Genomic DNA, 23,540 nt, shown 5'->3' with positions numbered 1-23,540 from the left:
GTCCTAAAAGCACAAGCCTAGCTCTTAAAGGCTTTCAAGAAATGTGCATTGAGAAGTTGAATGAAAGAGCAGATGGGCTACTGAATGCTTATTTTCCTCTTCCAGGCCCAACTTGGCTTTGCAGTACTTGACTGCCCTCAGTTCTACATAGTTGCCACTAGAGGGCAGGCGCGGTTAAGACAACAATACTCTGGACCCACCAGCGCCATAATTACTGGGTAAACAAGGGAGGGTGGTTGAAGGAGAAAAATGATAGAATGATTGAAAAAAATTTTTTTTATCTCTTGGGGACCAAATGGAAGGAAATATGGAGCTAGTGAGATTGAAGTTAGACTTAAAGAAGAACTTCCAGAGCACAGAGTTTACTAACTAGAGATTTTTATACAGGTGACTTTTTAAAAACCTCTTAGCTATATCTACCCAAGCAGAATAGATGAGAAAGTGGGCTCCTCCAGTCTGAGGCTTATGTGACTCCCCCCTTCAAGTAACCCTTCTGTGTCTGCCTTAATTAACTCCATTCTTGCAGATGCAATTGTAAAATAACTTTATTGGTTGGGTTAGCCACCACTCATGCTTTTCCTGTGATAAGGTTCCTTTATAAAGGCATGATGGTGTTCACATGCAGATACTTTCTGAAGAGCCCTGGGGCAAGGGGCAGCCTTGCCCCTCACCTCAGAGTTCCTTTGTTGAAATGAGCTGGTTTGGCTTTTGTGGATTTCAGGGTCGAGCCAAGAAGCAGTCCAAGTATCCCCACCTTCCCTTTTCAGGAAAACTGCTTCAAAGCATACACTGTATCAGGGACACAATGGCATCTGGGCAAGGAGCAGATTAGGGCTAACTGTCCTCAAGCACTCCCTGGCCATGGCTGCCTGGATGGCTCCATCCCAATGGTACCCCAAAGAGCAGGAGGGTTAGGTCCCCAGACAACACTACTTTCAGAAATGGGAAGAATTAATTGCTCTCCACCCAAGCTATAAAGCAACAGCCATATTCAGTAATAAGAGTGTAGCTCAGAGATGTGAAAGCAGAGGGTTTTGTGCTCAGTACAGGCAAGATTTGGCTTCCTGGCCTGGGCTTCACTGACTGAATGAGCATCTCCAGCCAGAGCTGGTACTATTAACTGTGGCCCTAGGACAAAACAATTAGTACAGATACCAAAACAATTAATACCACAGCCTCCTCCTTTGGCACATCCAGGGCTGGTTGGAGTCTGTCTCTCCCATCAGGATATAGACTTTTCTGCTTGCATAAGAGAGGACAAATTACCTCTCTCAAGCTTTGAGAACTGCATGGACTCTGCCTTTGAAGATAAAGACCCAAGTAGGGAGCTGCTGGGAATGCAGAGAGTCCTAGCTAAGAATGAAACTACTGCAGCTGCTTCCTCAATTCAGCCAATTCGAGGTGTGTTTGCCTCCATTATGGATGCTGATGATAAGCAGAGTCTGGCCTTTCCTCTTTTTTTTTGGTCAAGCCCAAACTAGTCTCTAGCTGAGTCCACGGCCTTTCCTCTTTTGAAGTCTGATCCACCTTCAAAGAATTGCTTAGCTTCTAAAATATAGCCCCATACAGTTAGCTAAGCCTGAAGTTGGTTTTCTCCTCCCACATCAAGCCAAGAACATGGTCATCATACTGGTGACCTCTGGTGTAGAGGTGACTCTTGGTGTCCTTCCAACCTCAGACACAAGTGTGAGTTCTCTGCACAGGCACTGGGCAGATGAGCATCTGCCTTGGGGTCTCCTGCCTCTGCCCAAGGCAGAGAAGAGGTGTCTGGGGGGCAATGTTGAGTGGATGAGGTGGACTTAGGAGGAGGCAGCTGGCCAAAGAGGTATATACTGAGAAGCAGTGAGTGGGAGCCCAGAGTAACTGCACAACTAGCCCAGCACATGGGAGAGCTGTCAAGCGCTGCTCACAGACAGAATCAGTGATTGTTTTAAAAGTAAGGTTATGTACTATTTATTGCTCAAGCAAATTTTAAGGCTCACGGCACCAGATCATTGTGAAGAATGGGTAATGAGATTTCTGGGGTTGGGACTTCAGGGATTACTACCTCTGCCACCACTTCTGTCCTGGAAAGGAGAGTTTCATGTCCCTCAGAAGAAGGCTGCCTGTCCCCTGATTCCACCTAAGCTTGCCTACAGGGAAAAAGACTGTAGAGAGGGAGCCCATGGACTTCTGTCTTATGGTCTGTCCCAGACCGTCCAGCAAAAGCCAAACCAAACCATCAAGCCAGATGCAGAGGGGCATGGGGGTTCTGGCTCTGCGCCCAGTGCGTGGGCCGCTCAGATCTCGATGAGGCTGGCGAGGCGCAGGCAGAGGGGCGCGTCAGGCGGCATGGCGCTGCGCTTGATCTCATTCCCGTCCAGGCGCAGAACCTGCAGCTTGGAGAAATTCATGACATCCACCACGGTGCAGAAACTGCTGATGGAGAACTCTGTGGGAACAAGAGGGGTGGGGGTGGGTTGGAGAAGCCCAGATCAGGGACCTGGGTCCTCAGTGAGGCCAGACAGCCTCTGTGAAGCTTCTAATGTGAGAGGTGGAACTCGGCTGGGTGGGGCAGGCACTTTCCAGGATCAGAGTCATACTTGTACCAATTAGTGGGCAGAACCAGAGACAGAGTGGGGTCTCTGCCCGCGTAGCTCCATCTCATACCCATCCCTCTCTGTAGACCCTGGAATGTCCTTCCAGCCAGGCCTTGATCTTTTCCCATCTGTGGGCAGCAGGTGGCAGCAAGTGGCAGTCAAAGACGAACCCTAGCAGCTTTGCTTGCTTTTGGAGAGGAGGGTGTTTCCGAATTGCTTTGAGAAGGAAGACTGGGGAAATGCAGGGGCTTAAATCTGGAATATTTCCTAACCCTTTGCAGATAGAGAAAGTGGCAGAAAATTAAAGAGAGAAAATCTAGACTGAGAGACAAGTGCCTCTGAGTGCAGAGCTTTGAGGGCGTTGTCTGTGTACATTCTGAGTAAAGCCAAAGGAGTGAGCAAGGCCCTGAGGTTTAAATGTCTCTAGCCTACTGGGTCAGGAACTTGAAGGATAAAAACCAAGAACTCAGCTCAAACTCCAGCAAGGACAGCCAGAGTCACTACTGAGAAGCTGCTGAAGCCCTTAGAGGCTGCCTTCAACATGGTGTGGGAAAGCGTCAGGAAGGTGGCTCATGTCGAAGGGGCTTTGAGTGAGGTTACCTGTCGGGTCTCCATAGGCTGTAACACTTAGGCAGACCCAGAGCTGGGCTTGCTTTTGCTTCAACCGGAAGCATTCCTCTGCTTGCCACAGTGGTCAGGAGCTGTGTGTCAGCCTGGAGCTGGGCAGGAGGAATGGGAGTCAGGCTTTCCTGACTCTTCCTAGAGGTGACCTTCGAGGGCATTGGGGATGGAGAGATTATGGGTGTGAACATGAAGGTTGCAAGTAAGTCAGTATGGAGAGCTTAGATAGATGAAGAAATTGTTTTTTAAATTAGCACTAGCAATTATTTTCAGTCTCTGTCAAGACTGACAGAGAGGAGATGGGGTGAGGCTGCAGCCTCACCCCTTACACCTGCAAATGTAAAATAGAAAACCCAGCCCCAAAGAATAAGGAGACGAACAAGAAATACCCTTCTTTGGAGAGCACTCAGAGGAGGGGGGTGGAGACCTGGAATGCTTTTGGATGTTTCCTTTCGGTCCCAGGGAATAGATTAAGTGGCCTCCATGTGGACAGGTTGGGGGCAGAGCCAAGGCCAGGGGCCAGGTCTAAGGTGTCTCTGTGGAACAGGTGGAGTGAGTTGGGCTGGGGAGAAGTAAAGTGGCCCAGCTTAAATATCACCTCCAGCCCTGTCGGGGGACCGCATTTAGAGGTTCCACCATAGATTCTCTACACCATCCTGGGCCTTCAGAATGCCTGCTAAAGTCCTGGATCCCAACTGTTGAGCACTTAGGGGCTGCTCAACACACAGCACGTATCGATTCTATCCACAGGCTGAGCACCGTAAGCCGCCCTGTTTATCTTCCCTAAGCTCATGAATAGGACAGGGGTTTCTGCTTGGACACTCTGGAGGGACACTTTCCGCCCCAGATTAAATTCCGACAAAAGTGTTTCCAAATTCCTCCTGGTATACCTGCCCTGCTCCCTGGATCTCAGAGCTACTGAATAACGTTCTGAGCTGTGTTTCCTGCTATTGCCAGGCTGGAAAAACTGAGGGAGATGCTAATGGAAGAAGGAAGGGAGAGGGAGAGGGCCGGGCCTAATTCCTCTGCACACCCTTCAGCTCCTGTCCTTTTAGCTCCCCTCTCAGAGGGTTGCTTCAATATCCCAGCTTCACCACCCACCCCTGCTCCGGGTCCCTGACCAGCTGTGCAGGGAGACCTCCTTCACATTTGCCCAGGAGAGGGGCTGAGCTTGGAGAACTGTCTTTCCTGCTGGTGGTCTGAATCGGAGAGATACTCCTTCCATTCTCAGCTAGAGAAGCCTGGCTTTCAGTCCTTTGATGTTGATGGTAGAGGCTATGCTACAAGATCTGGGTGACCTAAAGAGATTGCCTTTCCTTCTCTGTGTCTCAGTTTCCCCATCTTTGCGATGAAAAAAATAAAACAGAACAAAACTGTACCTGGCAATTTCAAAGTGGCAATGAGAAGAAAAGCTTAATATAGTTACTATGTATCGCTTTTTCAATTATGTGCCAGGCGAACCAAGCACTTTACATGTATTAATCTACTAATTAAGAAAAATAAGGAGTTGGTGTTATTTTGCCAAAAGAAGACTAAGAGGGAGATAACCAGACAAAGAGGCTTTGGCTTAAATTGCACAAGAAGGGATTTGGGGTAGACACTGGACATTTGTAGGTTTGACTTAAGGGAGAACTTTCTTGCAAGACCTTGAGACACTCGACTAAAGTGATTTTATCTTTGGCAGAGCTTTTGGAAGGGGTGAACTGCCTTGTATTTGAGTGGCAGATGTGGTTCTGCAAGAAGGCAGGGTGACAACATGCTGCAGTGGAGACTTTCCCACCTCAAGTTTCACTGATTGTACAGTTAGGCAATAACTAATGGCTTCTCTCCCATGACAGCTGCTCTTTGTTGTCACATTTTCAAGGTCAAACTCTGTTAAAGCACAGTATACAATATGACATTTCTGTTGTGACGATCCTCCTGTATTTAGGATGGGTGGCAGATAAGTAGTGGTGACTTCTGGGTGGAATGATGGACAGCTACAAGCAAATGTCAAACCTTTGCAGCATGCAACATCTTAGAGACCAGAGAACCCTGCCTTGGGAATAGGAAGACCCGCACCCCCACCCCCCACCCCCCAAAGAAAGAGAGACTTTAAATACAAAACAGTTTGCCCTATACATGATGGTGTCTTGCACTTCCAACTAGAGAGCCAGGCACCTCTTCACCTTGCCCGCCTCACAGTCAACCTCTGGGACTGGTGCCTCTCTCACTCAGAGGGCTGTCTAGCTCGTTAACATCTTGCCAAACAACTGATCTGTTCCCTGAGCACAGGGAGAGAAAGTATTGATGGGAGAGGTTGTGGACTCAGTCCCTATTCATGCTTTGATGGTGCTGTTTGCTCTCAGCAGGCTCTACTTCAAAGCCCTTTGCCAATGGTCATTAATGAGTCCTTCATTCCCCAGGGAGAGGGGTACTTTGCTGCAGAGGAAGAGAGGTTAACATCTGGCTCTGTACCTTCCAGCTGGATTAAGATATCAGAGGCCCTGGGGTAATGTAAGCACATTGTGAACACAGGATCCCGAGAGGGAGCTGAAAATCAACTAGATAATCCAATCTGAAATGAAGATTTTAGTTCTTGGAGACAGAGAGGCAGTACTTTAGGACTTTTCTGGGAAGAGCTTGGAAAACAAGAAGCCCTTGTCCTAGTCCACCACCCCAGGGTTTTGCGGTGGTCAGGCTCATGTTACCCTAGGGGGCCTCTGCCCTGCCACCAGGGGCTCCTTGTACTCCAGGGAGAAACAACCAGAGCAAGTGCCGCATTCAGCTCTGAGAGACTACAAATTCTTGTCCACCAGTTGTTATGTTTAAAAAGCAAATAAACATCCAAACACAAGACCAGGCTGTCGAGGTATAAGTAGATCAGGTGGAAACAGAGAGCTCATCCTCTTCTGGATCAGTGAGAAAGTACAGATACCACAGTTTCTTAACAGCACACTTTCCTCCTGAGATGGACCATAGAAGTTCAACTTAAATCCCCTTGTCTATGAACTGCCTCCTCCCAAACCTCTCCAAACTCCTCTCTCACTGCTTAACACATGACCCCTTCCTCTCAGACACAGGAATTTCCTGGCTGCCCCCTCCAGGTGGCCTATTAAATGACTGGTCCCTTTGTTTGTGGCAATTGCATTTCTCAGAATGGCTCAGTCCTGTGTTCCTGCAGCCCATGCCGGCTTATCTCTCAAGACCAAGATTGAGACTTACCGCTTCTGGGAAGTCTTCTTCCATACCAACCCACTCTCCCACTGACTTTTCCTAACACTGCTGTGTAGTATAAGAGTATGCCACTATGTACCATTTTGTACAGGGGTATGGTAGGGTTTTCAGCTTACTTCATTGGTACTCTTTGGTTCCCCTACTTCTATTTATTTTGTATTGCCCCCAGCTCTCAGAATGGGGTCTTTCCAATGCAGCAGACAGCCCTCCCCTCTCCCCTTTGCCAAAGTCTCACCATTGATCCTATTGCCTTGGAGGTAAAGGTTCTCCAGGTTGGTGTTCACTGGGGGAATCTTCTGCAGCTGGTTGTAGGAGAGATCGAGCTCAAGGAGGCTGCTGGAATTGAAGGTGTTAGAGGCCAGGCCATTGTTGGTGAGACTGTTGTGAGACAGCCGCACATACAGCAGCTTGGGCGACCCCCGGAAGTAGCTGTCGGGGACCGAGTAGACATTGTTGTGCTCTAGGTACAACTGCTCAAGGGCTGAGGGTAGTCCATCAGGCACCTTGCGAAGGTGGTTGTAACTCAGGTCCAGCAAGATCAGTGACCGGAGGCCTCTCATCGAACTGCCCACTTCCTGGATATCGTTGTGTTGGAGGTACAAGGCCGTGAGGTTCTCCAGCCCCTCCAGCGCGTTGTTGGGGACCCTCAAGATCTGGTTGTGCTCGAGATGGAGCTCCCTCAGGGATCGAGGCAGTGGGCCAGGCATCCGGGTCAGGTTGTTGTGGTCCAGGTACAGCCTCTCCAGGTGCCTCAGCTTGGAGAAGACCTTCTTGCCCACCTTATCACTGGTAATCTGGTTGCCATGGAGAGCAATCCAGAGCAGCCCAGTGGCGTTATCAAAAACACCCTCCTGGATGGAAGAGATCTGATTGTTCTGGAAGTAGACGTACTTCATGCGGGAGGGGACGAAGGGTAGGTACTTGAGGTTGCGGTTGTCACAGTACATGGCTGTGGGGAAGTTGGGGGGGCAGTCGCACTCTTGGGGGCAGTCGCGGGGCTCTGGTGGGGGTGGAGAGCCATAGGCATAGGCTGGACCTTCCTCTACCCCGTAGGGGTAAGGCTCATAGGGCTCATAAGGGTAAGGGTCATAGGGATCGTAGTAGGTGGACTGCTGGTTGCGGAGGTAGTGGAACCACCAGTGGGAGTCTTCCTCATATTGGGCCCGGGAAAGGGAGCAGAGCCCTGCCAGCAGCAGGAGGGAAGCCCACTGCATGTTGTCTCTCTGCAAGAAGGGAGAGAGAACAGGGTAAGCAGGCCTGAGTGAGACTCCAGGGAGGCAGGGAGGCAGAGCAGGTGAGCCTTAGCCTTTGAGCTATGCAGACCTGACTTCAGCAGCAAACAGCTGTGAGCAGGAGCCTTGCGCTCACTGCCTCTGGGCCTCCTCCCAGTGCCGCCTCTACACACTTAGTCCAGCGGAAACTTGGCTGTCTGGGGAGATTTAGGTGCATTTTCCTCTGGTCATAGAGTCACAGAAACATAGCCTTTGAGATTAGAAGGAGCTTGAATGGAGGTGCTGCATTTTTTTTTTTTTTTTTTTTGGAGGGCAGGTCCATAGGAACCTCTAGCAACCTGAAGGTACTGTTGGGGGAGCTAGAAAGGCCACAGCAATTCCCATAGGAGAGGTAGCGGTGGTGGGTGCTCTTTAGGCCTGAATTCACATCCCGTTTGGACTCCTCAGGACATAATGTTTCCCAACACTCCAAGGAAAAAGCCCTCTGAATCTTTCCATATCTCTGGGAAACATCCAGAAGTGGCTTGAGATCTCAAAGGGGAAGATCTGAACGACTTGGGAAGGCAGAGGGTTTCTGTTTTGGGTCTGTGGGGAAGGTTGTGGTCCCACTGCAGCAACCACAAGGCTCAGGCTTGTGGTGCCAGCATCTGTAATAGTGCCAGAACCTATAACAGTCTGCTGGTGAGGAAACTCTCTGGTTGGCTCTTTGTGGCTACACATGCAACTTGGCTGGCACAGGGTCTTCATGTGACAGTTACAGATTCCCTCTAGACTGGGGCCACTGCCACCCAGGTATGGCACTTGTCTTCTAGAGTGGGTACTGAGTACACTTGTCCAGTAAAGTGTCACCACTTCTCACACTCCACCATGGACGTTATGCAAGAGCCAAATGGGACCAGGAGAATGAATGAGGAACATCAAACGGAACATCAGATGGAACAGGAATTGAAGACCCTTGAGTATGCCCAAGGGAACATGGCTTTAGAATGGGATTCTGGCATCCTTCTCTCCCATCCCAAGCCACCCCTGGATTACCGGGCTCCATATCTAGGCCCTCACATTTCCTGGCAGCCCATTGCCTTCGAGCTTGTTATGCTAGCGAGATGAGAGCAGGGTAGGCTTAGAGAGAAGTGTGGGTTTGGTGTCACCTGAGAGGGAAGCTGAAGGAGTGGAAGATGAGGGGTCATGGGGTGGCATATCAGGCTGGATGTCTTACTCTGAATACCTATAGCCAAAGCACTGCATAACCCCTGTGAGCAATGGGTACCTTCCAGAGGGGTGATTGTCACCCTTGGGCAGAAAACCTTAGAACCTTTCTTGGTCTGGAAATAGTCATGTATGCCATTTACGTTGCTATTGGCCCTTGCCGGGGTTGGCAACTGTGGACAGGAGAAAGAAAGGAGTCTAAAAGCCAACATCAAATCCAATGAACCGATGGGAAGGACCCTAATGGTGACAATCTAGTCACCTTCTGGCCACTGTCTCTGTCAGACCTCTCTGTCCCCTGAAAGCAATTCCCTTAGGCCCACTTTATTCCATTAGCCTCTGGGTTGCAGAGGCGAGGCTCCTGGCTCATCCTCAGGCAGCCTCAGACAAAGAGCCCACAGTGTTTCTGAGGGGCCAACCCAGCCACCCACTGCCTGGGCATGCTGGCTGGGCCTTGGCACTGCCCAGGGGAAGACGGACGGAATGGCCCATTGCCAGTAGTACATTTTTCCATGCTCAGCTCTGGGCTGCTGCAGGAGGATCACGGTGGCTGTCTGGAGGCTGGCAAAGTGAGCCTCTGTCTCCATTTCTCCTTCCAGACTAGGCACCGTGGCAGACAAGAGCCATCTTCCTCTTCAAGACCCAGCCTTCCAGGGCTGTGCATCCTCGACTCTCCTTTGGAGTCATGACAGCTAAAAGGGTTTGGTGGCACCTTATTCCTCTCTTTACCCTAACCCCGTCTCTTAGCAATGTTGCTCCAGGGTTTATACTCTTAAATCCTCACCCCCCCCACCCCCAATGATAGAGACCTTCCTGTGCTCAGAGCTTTGTGAGGTGGAGAGTTTCTAGCACTGGCCCTCTCTGAGTTTGGGGGAGCTTACTCAGAGGTTACCGCTGTTCTTTCATTTCTCCATTCTAGAGAACGATTTCTCCCTTCTGTCAGAGTCCAGGAGGTCAAACCAGAGCTATTCCCTAACCTGAATTGGATCCCCATTTCACAGCTCCTTGGACCTGGTCAAGTCTCAACATTTCTGTGTATTCTTTCCCTTTCACCCCAGCAACACACAAGGACGCATGTGCATGCGCACGCGCACACACACACACACACACACACACACACACACACTACACAAAACTCCCTCTCTGCTCTCATAACAGAATTTAGTTACCACAACCCTTCTGAAGAGAGACTGCAGGGACACAGGGCTCGGATGGTGGGCTTTCTGAGCAACAGTAGGGCAGAGCTGGCTACCCTAGATACCTGGCCCTTCACTTTTTCATGCCTGAGAATTGGATGTCCCTCAACAACTGAAAGAAACTGTAGGACAAAGGTAGCATGTTGGAAACCCTTCCTTCTACTCCTCTTTCTCTGCTCCAGCATCCTGGGACACAGCCCAGATGGGAGAAGGACGAATGACTCCTTCCACCCGGCCCTTTCCCTGCTCCCAGCCTCTTGGCTCTTGTTCCTTTATGGAACTACCAGGGACAAAACCTGAAGTAAAATGACTGACTTACCTCGAGTTGAACCTTTCAGAGAATGACCGCGTCTCTCTGTCTGGCCTCCTTGGTTGGAGAGCGTGTGAGAGGGAGAGGAGTGAGGGTGTCTACTGAGAGTGTGTGTGTCTGTGCCAGGCCAGGGCCCGCCCCCAAATTCCTAATGAAATGTTGTGAAGAGAGGGGTTGAGGAGCCCGGATCCTGGCTTTTTCGGCTCTGCTGTAGGGGCGGAGCTCACACTCAACAGCGCAAAATCCTGCTGTCCGCCTGACGCTATAAAAACCACCTTCTTTCCACTCATCTGCCCTAAAGCATTGGCAGCTCAGGGTCTCTTTCTGCTGAATGAGTTACTGGCGCCCTAGAAGGTATTTGTACAGTCTCTTACGAAGCGCCTGGATTTCTCATTAAACCCACAAGGGCAGATGCAGGGATGGGGAGGGCCAGGATTTGGGAAGAGTCATCTTAACTCTTTCAGCAACCCACGGGCCCCACTGGAGAGCTAGTGCTCACCCTTCTGGGCTCTGGCGCCCACTACGGGCAGGTGGTTAGGCTAATGGACAAGGGAGAGGACACAGGACAGCTGGCTCTGGCTCCAGTTCCATCCCTGACCAGTGTAGACCTGTCTGGGCTGTAGGGTTTCTCTCTCCCCACTGGGATAAAAGGGACTCTCACGTTTGTTGATCACCTACTGTTCACTAGTCCCATGCACTTTCGCCTGTCTCATGATGATCTTAGGGTTAGCAACAAGTACCTTGTTGAGTTGTAGCAAGGACTCTGTGAGGTAATTTGTGTGAGGCCCCTGGCCCAGAGATGATTGCTGTTGTGCCCATTTTACAGATGTAGAGACCCTGAGCAAGGGGAAGATGAGGTCGGAGAAGTAGGCAGGAGCTAGATGATAAAGGGACTTTTAGGCCATGGAATGGATTTAACTTTTATCCTGAATGTTTAAAAAACAACCTGTTTTAAGCAGAGGAAGTGAAAAGATCTGACCTACATTTTTAAAAGCACATGGGAGAGACTGCTGTGTGGCAAAAAGCAGGAAAGTGTGGAAGCAGGAGCTCTAGCCCACCTTCATTGAGAGATAATGGCAGATTGGGCTAGTGTAATGGAAGAGGGAACAATGTATTTTTAGACAAGGCATCTTGAAAATGGACCAGATAGGGAGTTAGAGGAAGTCAAGGATGAGTCCTTGATTTTGAGTTTGAGCAACTGGTTGAGTGGTAGCACCATTTTCTGACATTAGAAAGATGGGGAGGGACAGAGTCTAAGTTAGAGACACCTGTTAGGCATTCCAGTGGAGATGCATGCAAGCAGTTAGATATATGAGTCTGAACTGGAAGTTCAGGGACTAGAAGAATTTGGATTACCTAGAATCTCAGTAGCTTAGATGAACCCATGCATCCTAAATGCTCTTTCCTCAACTAACTGCCTCATGCTAACATCCAAGAAACACCCCTTTAAATTTTTTTAAATTGTGGTAACTGACTCATAACATAAAATTTACTATCTTAACACATTTTAAGTGCACAGTTCAGAAGTGTTAAGTATTGCTGTACAGCCAGTCTCTAGAACTTTTTCATCTTTCAAAACTGAAACTTTATATTCATTAAACAAAAATGCCCCATTTCACCCTCCCTCAGCCCCTGGCAACCACCAGAGTAGAAAGAACTACTTGCCACCTCTTTGAATTTGACTACTCTGCGTGACTCATAAATGGAATCATACAGTATTTGTCTTTTTGTGACTGGCTTATTTCACTTAGAATAATGTTCTCAAGGTTCATCCATGGTGTAGTATGTGTCAGAATTTCCTTCCTTCTAAAGGCTGAGTAATTACTGTATGCATATACCACATTTTGTTTATCCATTTATCTGTCAATGACATTTGAGTTGCTTACACTTCTTAGCTATTGTGAATAATGCCGCTATGAACATGGGTGTACCAATATCTCTTTGAGATCCTGCTTTTAATTATATTGGTTATATGTTCAGAAGTGGAATTGTTGGATCATATGGTAATCTATTTTTAACTTTTTTGAGGAACTGCCATATTGTTTTTCATAGTGGTTACACCATTTTACATTTCCACCAACAATGCACAAGGGTGTGAATTTGAATCGCTCCTTATTTTTTAAAAGTACCAATTGAGAAAGCCTCAGATTTGAATTTGAAGAATTTAGAATTTGAATTTTAAAGAATGGCACTTTTGGTTGCTCCAATAGTGTTGAGCTGTTGACATAATATGAAATGTCCTTATTAGGGACCCAATCTCCTCAGGAATTTCAAAGAGTTTTTAAAAAGATTAAATATAATGAATGGGCCTTTGCTGACTACCTACTATAAACTAGATGGTTTACTTATGTTATCTCATTAATAATCACAGTAGATATTTTGTGTTGGAAATAGGGGATCACAGATATAAAGTGATTGGATAGTGGTAAAACAAGGGTTTGAACCTTGACCTGCATGACTCCAAAGACCTTTCTCACAACACAAGGCCAGAGGACTGGTGGAGTGTAGGGGGTAATGACCACCGTGCTGTCAGGGCTGAACTCAATTAATATGTAGTGCAGCTAATTACAGTGGCCCAATCTGCTTGAATTTGGGGACAGGGGATTGTAAAGATGAGAGGGGGCTGGGATACTGGGTTTCTCTTCCTGACCCCACACATATTTCATTTCAATTTAATACATATCAGCATTTACTCTGGGCCTGGTATGTTCTTAAGTGTTCGGGACACAAAGAAGATTTTGACAGAATACCTGCTCAAAATAAAGCAGATGTATAAGCAGCAAACTCTGATCTCATGACGGAGGCAGAGTGGCCTTAATGTGAAGATGGTTATAAAGAATGCACAGATAACTTTCCCATCATTTTTGAGTCTAGAAAGCAGTCACTTTTCAATGGAAAACACTAGTTCTGGCAACTGGACCTGAGAGACACTCCTTAGCTGGATCTAGATAGCCTGGACAAATACACCCATTAGTTACAGATGTTAATTTTTTAAAATTCCAGTATACCGAATAATACTTCACTTAGTAACGAAAGTCAGTAGAGTCTGGGGGCCAAACATTGATTGGGATTCTTTCCAACTAAGATCTACCAAAAAACACAGTCTCCCCATGTGGATTTGCACTAGGTCTTTAGCCATCTATTCTGTTTCAAGGTAGGCTTGGGAGGAAGAAAAGAGGGAGGACATGATTGAGATCAGGTCAGGAGGAAGAGTTTCAAGGAATCATTCACTGTTCAAAAATTCCTTTGTCAATGGATTCTAACCTCCATTTTGACTACTGCCTCTCTGTTTCCCTGGTTCTTGGATCTAGGCCCTCAGAGCTTGATTTCAATATTTTTGATTTCCCCAGAAACCAAGTAGGGGATCCTGATGTCTCTCAGATTGTCAAAGGAATCCGCATGTGAAGAAAGTTCATTTGGGACACTGGTGCTTTCTGGGAGGTGTCAACCCATCACTACCCAGTCACTAGACTGTAAGCAAACTAAAGAAAGAGGCTATGTTATTCATTTCTGTAGCCCCTATCCCCAGCTGGGCATATAGTGCTTGGCGCTTAGTAGGTAACTGGTAAAGTATTATAAAGTGAACTGTACTTTTGGCTCCCTACAGAGTCTGCCTGTCTTCAGAACCCAATGTTTGGTAGAACAGCCACTACCAACCAGGCCAGGAAAACCCTTAGGCCTTCAGGCCAGTTAGACTTTCCAGGGGTTCATGTCATTGCTCTTTCCTTCCCACCCAGAAAAGTACAGGTTAAGCCACAACCACTAGGCAAAGCTGATTGCCTTTGATATTTGGACACACCCTGTCTGGAAGAGACAAAATGCCTTCTGATTCAAAATTCCTACCAGCAAATAGAGTTATGTACCTGTGTCTGCCAAACCCTTCCTCTTCAACCTTCACAGAACCCAAAAGCCACTGTTTTTATAAAACAGCCTCTGATCCCAAACAACCAAGGGATGAGGGGTAAGCCTGAAATCCACCCAAACAGAATTACTGAGTTGGATATAAAGAGGTCAGTAGAAAGATGATCATGGTGATACAGTCCAGGCCCTGATGTTTGCACATCCTGAAAACTCTTGATGCCAGAGAGGGACTGTTTACTGGTCTGAGGTTTTGATGGGAAGTCCTGGCTATACTGGCACCCAACAGTGGTGTCTCAGAGTTTCCAAGGGAGATGTTTCCCCTTATTCCCTTGGCACTGAGTGGTCATTAGAAGTTCTCACCATGGATAGTCTCCTCTCTCCAGAGGATGAAACAAAGATGTTGGAGCTGGGAGAAAAGCTTGTTTTCTTTCAAATGCAGTAGGAGAATAGGAACTTGGAACCTCAAGTTCCAAGTTCTGGGAAATGTATTGAGGGCTTCAGAATTTCCTTTTAATAAGCTCTTTAAAAATAAGACAGAGAACAACCTTTCTTATTTAATGGATAGCATCTCTTATTTTTACTGTATATTTACTGCATGCTTGCTATTATTAACATGATAAGGACATACATGATGGATTCCAGAAGATCACCCTCTGGAAAATATGAGTGTATCTGAGTCAGGAAAGTGAGGTTGTTGGTTCAGGGAGCAATACCTAAATGAGGAAGGAGGCAGAGGAGACAACCTGAAATTTGAAACCTGGAGGGTTTGGTCATTCAATGACTCAGTATGTGACATTCCTCTTTGTTCTGCAAATGAGCTAATGGTTCCCCTCAGACTGTGCTTGGGGCTGTTGGAGAGAACAGGTGTAGGATAGACCAGTTCCCAGGATGCTGGTACCTGTCACGGATGTTACCTGGCTGTAGGTGAGACCAGGTCTGGATATTAGCTCTAAAATACCACATACCATTTCTGAATTCTCACCACAACCCTATGAGATAGGTATTTTCATATCTTACTTTTACAGATGAGGAAACCGAAGTTCAGAAAGGCTAATTAATTTGTTCAAGGTCGTATAGCAATTAAAAGCAGCAGGGCTTGGATTCTAAACTTAAGTCTGTCCACCTCTAGAGTCTGAGTTCCTAACCAGTATGCTATATAGAATCTCCAGAATAAAGGAAAAAGCATGTGTTGGGAACACAGATATATGTTCACATTCCAGCTTTACCACTTATGAAAGTAGTCTCTGTGACTTTGGGCTAATTGCTTAAACATCAGTGAGACAACGTTCTCATTTGTAAAATGGGAGCAATAACCTTAACCTCATGAGATGTTGGGAGGACTAAATGACATAAAGGACATAGCTCCTAGTAGGGAGCCTGCCACATGTGGACCTTCAATAAATGGTAGCATCCTTTGGTTACTTTAGTAGATTGCCAGCTCCCTGAGGAATGAGGCAATGTCGTTGTGCCTCCCATTAGTACAATGCTTGGCCAAGTGCCTGGCATGTATTAGCCCTTTTCTAAGCATTATGAATAAATGAAAGGTGAAGAAGCTGGATTTTACTAAAGGGTAGTAAACATACTTTGGTAACTTAAACCAATTGGAGAGAAGCTAGCCAAGGGTAGAGGTGGGACTTTCAGGGCTAGAATTATTGAACTGCCCCAAGGAAGGGCAACAAAGGTGACTATAAGGTCAGTGTAGAACCCTCCACAGACATGTACCAATATCTTTGGGGGATACATAGGGAAATATCTTACTTATCTTGGGCGTGTCATGGAAAGGTCAATATTCAAGAGCCATGTACAGAGGAGCCCACAAGAGGAGATGCCTCAGCTCCTTCCCAGACAGGAGTGTAAGAATCAGGTTTGGGCTGGGGAGAGAATACCACCTAACTCGTAGCACCACTCTGAATACCCTGAGGCTGAGGAGAGTGGTTAACTCCTACCTGGAGATGGATGAGGCTGAGTCCTCAAAGCAAGAATTAGGAACACGTCCCATGAGCCCATCCAAAGGTCTGTGGACTTGGATCTAGTTCAGTTAGGTCTGCAAAGACCAGGAATAATGATCCTTAGTACTGTGTGAGATATCTAGAACTCTAGTTCCTTCTGTGGTCCCTGAAAGAAAACAATAGTTTAACAATTAAATAAAAAACAAATAAGAAAAATTCCCTAAAAACAAAAAGAGGAAGGGCAATATATTGTCATTGTCTTGGAAAGGACAGGGATTTTGAGTCAGACAGAATGGCTTTGAATCCCAGAATCTAGAGCATGCCCCTTAATTTCCTTGGTTTCCTTAATTTCCTTGGTTCTCCTTCAGATTCCTTATCTGTAGCATGAGGATGTTAACACCTAGCTCTTTGGGTGGTTTTAAAACAATTGTAAGTATCTAGCACAGCACCTGGCACATGGGAGACATTTAGAAAATGTCATTTCCTTTCCTCACCTTGCATGTTTGTCCAAGAACTGGATATTAGCTCTAAAATACCACGTACCATTGGTTACTGGTTAAAAATAGGACCTTATATCTTAATCTATGGGAAGGTTAGAGGGAAGACAATTTTAGTAGGACTGTGGCTGGTGACAGCCTGGAAAGAAAGCAGACTAAATACCTGACACTTATAAGAAAAAACAGAAATGGGGGTTAGCAGGCCCAAAGGGTCTAGGAGTCTGACAATACAGCCCTCCATTTAGAAGGAGTGGTTCTCAGCCCCGGCTGCACATGGGAGCCACTGGGGTGGCTTTGGAACACACCCAGGCCCAGGCCCCACTCTGGACAAATGGAATAGAACAGTTGGAGCCTGACATCTGTTTGTGGACTGATTGATGATTTTAGTGTGAAACCAGGTTTGAGAGTGCTATCCGGAGGCAGGGGGATGATCCTGATGACTTCTAAGGTAGAGGTCATCCTAACATCTAGCTCCAAAGAGAAGGGCTTTTCAAGCTTTTCTTTATGAAGTACCCAGAAAAGGAGAGAATGAATGTGATCAAGGAACATAATCCAAAGCAGCTCATTCAAACTGAAGTCTCCCATTTGATGTAAAGAAATCATCTGAATTTTGAATTTTGTTCCATAAAGCATTCATGTTTATTTCAATAGAAATTACCCCTCCCCCCCCCCAAAAAAATCTCCTTTAGTAAAAATGGTGCCCCAGAAATGCCATGCTTCTCCAGGGCATCGTGAATCCCAGGAATCCCCAACTGAACAGCATACTTTTAGGTCATTCACCTTGGCTGACAAGCTCCTCGGCCACTGGAGGGACAGCTGGGTGTGGGGGTTGCCCCTGTGCATCATGCTGGCTGTGGGGTCACCCAGAGCAGGAACTGACAGGCCCAGCTCCCTATGTCTGTTGCTGTAGCCTGAGGAGGGGGCACTGTTGCTTCTTCCACAACTTTGTTGCTAGAGAAACTGCCCAATGGCTCCTAGCCAGGCAGCTTGGTAAAGCTTTGTGAAGAAATAGATTCCTTTCCCAATCCTCCTGAGGCTGTATTTCTAAGGGAATTTACAAGAATAGAAATTGTTTTCATCTTCAGTCAAGATACAGAAAGCTTCACTCTCTCCCCACTTCCTCCCACTTTATAGATCCCCAACTGCTTTAAGAAACACATCCTTGTGGGAGAATTTGCTCTCTCCTCTACCTCCCTGCCAGCAGCCAGCCTCACAAAAAGTTCTTGAACTTCACCTGCCCTGAGGGATTTCTGTCTGGCCTGCTGCTTTCCTTTGGACCTGCCCCTCTGTCCAAATCCATTGCCCCCTCCTCCTCCAGTCCCCCATTTCATAAATTTCAACAAAACAACATCTTCCAGGAGCAAACATGTTCTGGTTTGAGGGGGATAAGTGGGATGTGGGGTGTAGGATTAGAAGGAGCTGCCTTCTTTCCAGAGAACTAGAAGAAGGAAGCAGAGAGAATTAATATTTTTTAAGGCTAAGTCCTCATACATCATTTCATTTAAATGTCATAAAACGCTGGAACACAGCTACAATTATCTCCACTTAACACATGAGATAAACTGAGGCTCAAAGAGGTGAACTAAGATTTAAACACAAGCATATGGTATATATAGTATGTATGAATGAATGAACAGATAAATGAATGAATGGATGGAGTAAACTAGGAAACAAAATTAGGATTCTTTTGACCGCACCACCTGCCCAAGGGTCGCCAGATCCCCTAGGTGAAATATACTGAAGGAGACTGTCCCTGGCTTCTCACAGGCAGTGCCAACTCCTTATTGTCAGTGTTTCTCCTGCAGCTGCGGCTCCCAGCCTCCCATTGTCGGCCCAGGGCAGCATCAGAGGCACTCAGCATTTGCCCTGGGACCTGTATTACAACCCATACTGTCTAAGTGAGTCTTCTGTGCCCACCTGGGAAAGTTAGTTGGAAGGAAGTTCTCCCAGAAAGCCCCAATTCCAGAAGATCTGCTCCTGGGGTCTCCAGCACAGAGTCCAGGACTGTGGGAAGCCACCTGACCTGCTGCAGGACACCCACCTTCCATGTCTCTCTTTCTTCCAGAGCCGGGTTTCCACAAGAACCAAGCCTGAAGGGGACAGAAGTCCAGGTGTTCTTTGATTCTTTTTTTTCTTTCTTTTTCTGTGTCCTGGCCTAGTTTTCTTTGACTCTGGCCCTGGTTTGTACTGACACTGCTGAAGGAACATCTCCTCTGACTCTGCACCCATGCCTAGGGCATCGTGGGTATTCAGTCAAGGTTTGATAAAGTGCACTGAGTTGACAGCTGCCAGACATACCATCTTGTCTCAACAGGAGGGAAAAGAACCCGGACAGGACAAGAAATGGAGGAGAGGAGGGAGACATTGGGGAAGGGAGGCGGAGGAGGCCCTGAGTTAGGAAGGCCTTGGTCTTTAGTTGGCTACTGTGGGTTTGCTGGAGGAGAGGAGTTAGTGTCACCAATTAGTGGGATTTGACATGAACAAGTGCTGTTATTTGGAAGGGAATGAAGAATTGAAAGGTTAGTAGCTGAAGAGATGTTCTTGCCTAGTCGTACTGTTGTTCTTGGAGACCTATGTCTGCAGCCCAGGGCTGGGAGCCCCATGGAAGCTCTGAGCTGTGTCGCTATTTCATCAGGAGGCATTTTAAGTGAGTGAAAAAAGTGACTGGGGTTCAGGCACAAAGTTGATGCTTTAATTAACGTCCTCCCCTCTGCTGTGTGAGGCCCTCTCCTAATTTAATGTAGCAGGAGGGATGGGAAGAGAGCACCAGCTGGTTGTAGGTAAAGGAAAGTCAGATTTTGTTGTTGTTTCTTTTTTCCTTTTTCTTTTTTGGCTGGATGCCTCTCCAACTACAGAGGACCTCCTCCTGACAAACCTCCTCCATTCTGCATTATTCTTCCTCTTGCTTCTTATGCATATGAGTGCCTGTGTGTGTACACGTGCACGAGCACTGGGGAGGGCGATAGGTGTGCACAGTTTGCCTGGTTGTGCCGGTTCCCTACCTCATGCAGACTGTTGTCTGTGCCCCAGGCTGCCAGCAGCATCTCCTAAGGCCCACTACCTCCCAGGCCTGGGAGAAATGCAAAGAAACAGCAAGGAGCCATTACCTAAGACCTCTGGCTTCTGGCAGTTGAGTGGGCTTGGCCACCAGGCAGAAGGAACCTTGAGTGCTGCTGGCTGGGCCTCTGGCAGCTCATGTAGTAACTGTGGCTCCAACCCTGTCAACCAGGGCAAAGGAGCCCAGAGGCATGAACTCACTTCCACTTTAAGCTCTGGGATTCAGAGAGGTCACCTGGCCCCATTCATCTGGGATCATTAGGGATGTGACCTCAGGGGCAGCAAGGCAGTTCGTCTAGAGGTTGGTGACCAGGTGCCTGTTAGAACCCTGCGTCCTCTGGGGCTTAGAGCAGGTGACAGATGGAGGAGAGCTGGGGCCCCTCTTGCTTGGCAGTCTAAGAAAGCAGTCTTCCTGGTGAGCTTACAGCACCCAAGACTGTTCTCTCCTCACCTCACACACACTGTCCTGTCCACCCAGCCCTACTGGGATCTTCATGCAAAGTAATAAACCCAGGCCTAATGGCCATAACAGCAGAAGAAGCCTGGGTACCAACCCAGAGTGCCCAGAGCAGCAACAATTTGGCCACACTCCTTCCCCATAGTACACATCCAGCCCTACAGGCTTTGGGTCCCTCCTGGCCCCTGCCTCTCCAGGGACCCTCCCCAAGGAAAGCAGTACCCTTTAAGTGCTTGGAGATCAGTGCAGGAGGCGCTGGGGGAGTGTGTGTGTCATTCACTAGCTAAAAGCAAATCCTGCCTTTGCATTTGGCTGCAAGTGCCCGCAGCCCCCCACTTGCTATTGTCTCTGGAGCCTGCCCTGCATTTCTGTGAGCCTTCTGTGGGCACTGCTACGTGTGAAGAGACTCAGTGAGAATAGGAACTCATTGGATTTGCTGATAATTCCCTACTACCTGGGATGGGTAAATTAGGACATATTTGCTCACCGCAGAGGGATGGGTGTTCCACGTGGGAACTGTGTTCTCTGCAGAGCGCCACCGCCTGTGGGCACATCAGTGTATGTATGATAACATGTGCCCGCACAGTCTGGCAACAACACTGACCCGGGAGGCTGCACTGAACCATATGTAGTGGAGCATGGTTGCAATGTTCTTTAGAGGAGAGTTAAGGCAAGCTGCCCTCATCTCTTCTCATTGCAGAGGAGTAAGCAAGCCAGTGGTCATATACACCAAAGGCTTCACACATGGCACACTTCCATATATACGTCATATTTTACTGAGATAAAAATGCAATTAGCCATTTAAATGTACAACGCAGTGTCATTTAGTGCATTCACAATGTGATGCAGCTACCACCACTCTGGTTTCAAAAGATTTTTTTTCACCCCTGAAGGATGCCCCTCACCCAATAAGCAATCTCTCCCCATTCTTCCCTCCCGCTCAGTCCGTGGCAACCACTAATCTAGTTTCTATCTCTATGGATTTGCCTATTCTGAATTTTTCATACAAATGAAATCATACCATGTGTGATTCTTTGACCTCTTTAACTTAGCATAATGTCTTCAAGTTTCATCCAAAGTGTAGCATGTATCAGGACTCCATTCCTTTTTATGGCTGAATAATAATCTGTTGTATGTATATACCACAATTTGTTTATCCATTCATCCATTGATAAACATTTGGGTTGTTACAGCCTTTTGGCTACTGTGAATACTGTTGCTATGAATATTTGTGAACAAGTATTTGTTTGAGTACCTGTTTTCAATTCTTTGGGGAATATACCTAGTAGTGGAAGAGTGGGTAATATGGTTAAACATAATTCTATGTTTAACTTTTTGAGGAAATATAGTTTTTATTTGATCCTCACAGCACCCCTGTGAAGTAGACAGGGCATATATTAGAGAGAATGCATATTAAGCATCTAGGTCATTCATTACCTACACATAATAAGTGCTCAATAAATTTTAAAATATTATTATCAGATGCAGAAACTGAGGCTCAGAGAGTTCAAGTGACTTGCTCAAGCTCTCTATAAATAATAGAATCTAAACTAAATCCACAGCTTCCAATTTTAGACCATAGAGCCAGTCTTCTTCCAACAGATTTCCAGAACTCAGGCCATGGCTTTTCCCCAGGAAAAAAAAAAAAAAAACACAATAGTGTGAATTTCCTCTTGGGCTAAGGGACCTGCCCTGCCCTAGCCCAAGGAGAAGAGACAGGAGAATTGAGCAGGGAGAGACCTCCCACTCTGCTCTCCCAACCTCTGTGCTGTCCTGCCTTCTCCCCGGGCCTCAGCTCTGCAGCAGCAGCCTGACAGCAGGTGGAGAGTTGCACTGAGTGTAACTGACAGCTGGCTGGGCTGTCACTTCCCCTGAACTCCTGTTGTCCCTCCAGAGCCCCTGGTTTTCCTGCCTTTGGCCCATCTGCAGAAATAGTTACAATGAACCTCCCCCTGGGGCAACCCAGGGCAGGCGTGTGACCCAGAGGCTCGCCTGTGCAGAGGATCCATCTGCTTTGTCTCTTCTCATCTGGGAGCCCGCCTGAGCATTTCATGTATTCATCCATGTTAGCTCGCCAGCGCCTCAGAGGGACTTGACCAGTACCCTCACCTCAGAGGGCTGGGTCTGCAGCCCAGAGGAGTTAAGTGACTTTCCCGCAGTCAGGCAAGGGAAAAACAGCACAGATTCCCGGCAGGAGCTTTCAGCTCAGCCCCCATTCTCTTACTCTGCCTTGCCCCATGATACCAAGAGCAGGAGCACAGACTTCTGGAGAAGAGAGTTGTCACAAACTCAGGCAGGAAAGATCCAAGAATCCATGTGGTCCGCCCCTGCCTCTGGATGAGATTAGGCTGAAATCCTGTGGATCTAGCTGACCCCTGCAAGTACAGCAGAGGCATCTCGGATGGGATGGGGAGGAAGAAGTGGCAGCCAGGGGGTCCTGGGGGATGTTGTAATTTTTGTTTTGTTTCTTTATCTCGTCCATGATTGTTGCCCTTGGGCCTATCCTTCTGCTTTCCCCCCTCCCCCTCTTCTTGTTAAAAGCCCGTGGTTTGACCACTTCAAAAAGTGGCAGCCACGCCCAGATTTTATGGTTCTGAGATGTCAAGACCAGTTGGGAGTTTTGTGTTTTTATGTTTGTTTTTCTGCTAAAGAGTAGGATGGGGAAGAGCCCTGGAGTGTCCTAGCTTCAGGGAACTCCTGAGCCTTAGGGGAAAACGTTGACAGGTTTCTGTCTTTTCCTGTGGTCTCTGTTGATTCTCAATGAGGCAAAGGTCAGAATGGAACAGAGAGAAATGGCCTGGCAGTGACTTCCTTGGGCGGAAGGGAGGAGGAGTGATTGGCAGAGGGAGCCTGGGAGCTGGCAACGTTCTATTCCTTGACCCAATGAGTGATAATGTGGGTGTCGCTGACCTCGAGCTATACATTTGTGTCTTGTGCCTCTTTTTAAAAAAAATATTTATTTATTTATTTGGCTGAGTCAGGTCTTAGTTGCGGCATGCAGGATCTTTCGTTGCGGCACTCAGGCTTCTCTCCAGTTGTGGCATGAGGGCTCTAGAGCACGTGGGCTCACTAGTTGCAGCGTGTGGGCTCTCTAGTTGTGGCATGCAGGATTTAGAGCACGCAGGCTTAGCTGCCCCGCAGTATGTGGCATAGAACCCACGTCCCTTGCATTGGAAGGCAGATTTTTAACCACTGGAACACCAGGGAAGTCCCCTGTTTTGTGCATCTTTATGTATGTGTATTGTTATATTTCACAACAAAAAAGCTTAAAGAAGAACAATCCTGGCTTACGAGTCAGAATATCTGGGTTCATCCTCAGCTCTTCCACTTATTTGTCATGAGATCATAGTATAGTCAAC

General features: G+C 47.4%; 1 protein-coding gene across 1 annotated transcript; it reads right to left on the bottom strand.

Moving 5' to 3' along the window:
• Positions 1 to 527: 527 nt before the first annotated feature.
• Positions 528 to 10,561, bottom strand: FMOD (fibromodulin). Its single transcript, XM_059038400.2, has 3 exons — positions 10,370 to 10,561; positions 6,652 to 7,639; positions 528 to 2,431 (listed from the first exon to the last, which is right to left on the bottom strand). Exons 2-3 carry the CDS (start codon positions 7,628 to 7,630, stop codon positions 2,280 to 2,282), a joined length of 1,131 nt encoding a protein of 376 aa, XP_058894383.1. The 5' UTR covers positions 7,631 to 7,639; positions 10,370 to 10,561; the 3' UTR covers positions 528 to 2,279.
• Between the last annotated feature and the right edge of the window lie 12,979 nt (positions 10,562 to 23,540).

Source organism: Kogia breviceps, chromosome 1, assembly GCF_026419965.1.
Source record: "Kogia breviceps isolate mKogBre1 chromosome 1, mKogBre1 haplotype 1, whole genome shotgun sequence".
NCBI classification, from domain to species: domain Eukaryota; kingdom Metazoa; phylum Chordata; class Mammalia; order Artiodactyla; family Physeteridae; genus Kogia; species Kogia breviceps.
Note: the sequence above shows the minus strand (reverse complement) of the source record. Positions and strands in the feature narration are given on the sequence as shown.

What these genes read in the sequence shown, in the direction of transcription:
- FMOD (XM_059038400.2), bottom strand. Translation starts at nt 7,630, where the DNA reads ATGCAGTGGGCTTCCCTCCTGCTGCTGGCAGGGCTCTGCTCCCTTTCC. An exon ending in CCAAGGCAATAGGATCAATG is followed by an intron (nt 2,432 to 6,651) that starts GTGAGACTTTGG and finishes TTGTTCCCACAG; the next exon opens with AGTTCTCCATCAGCAGTTTC.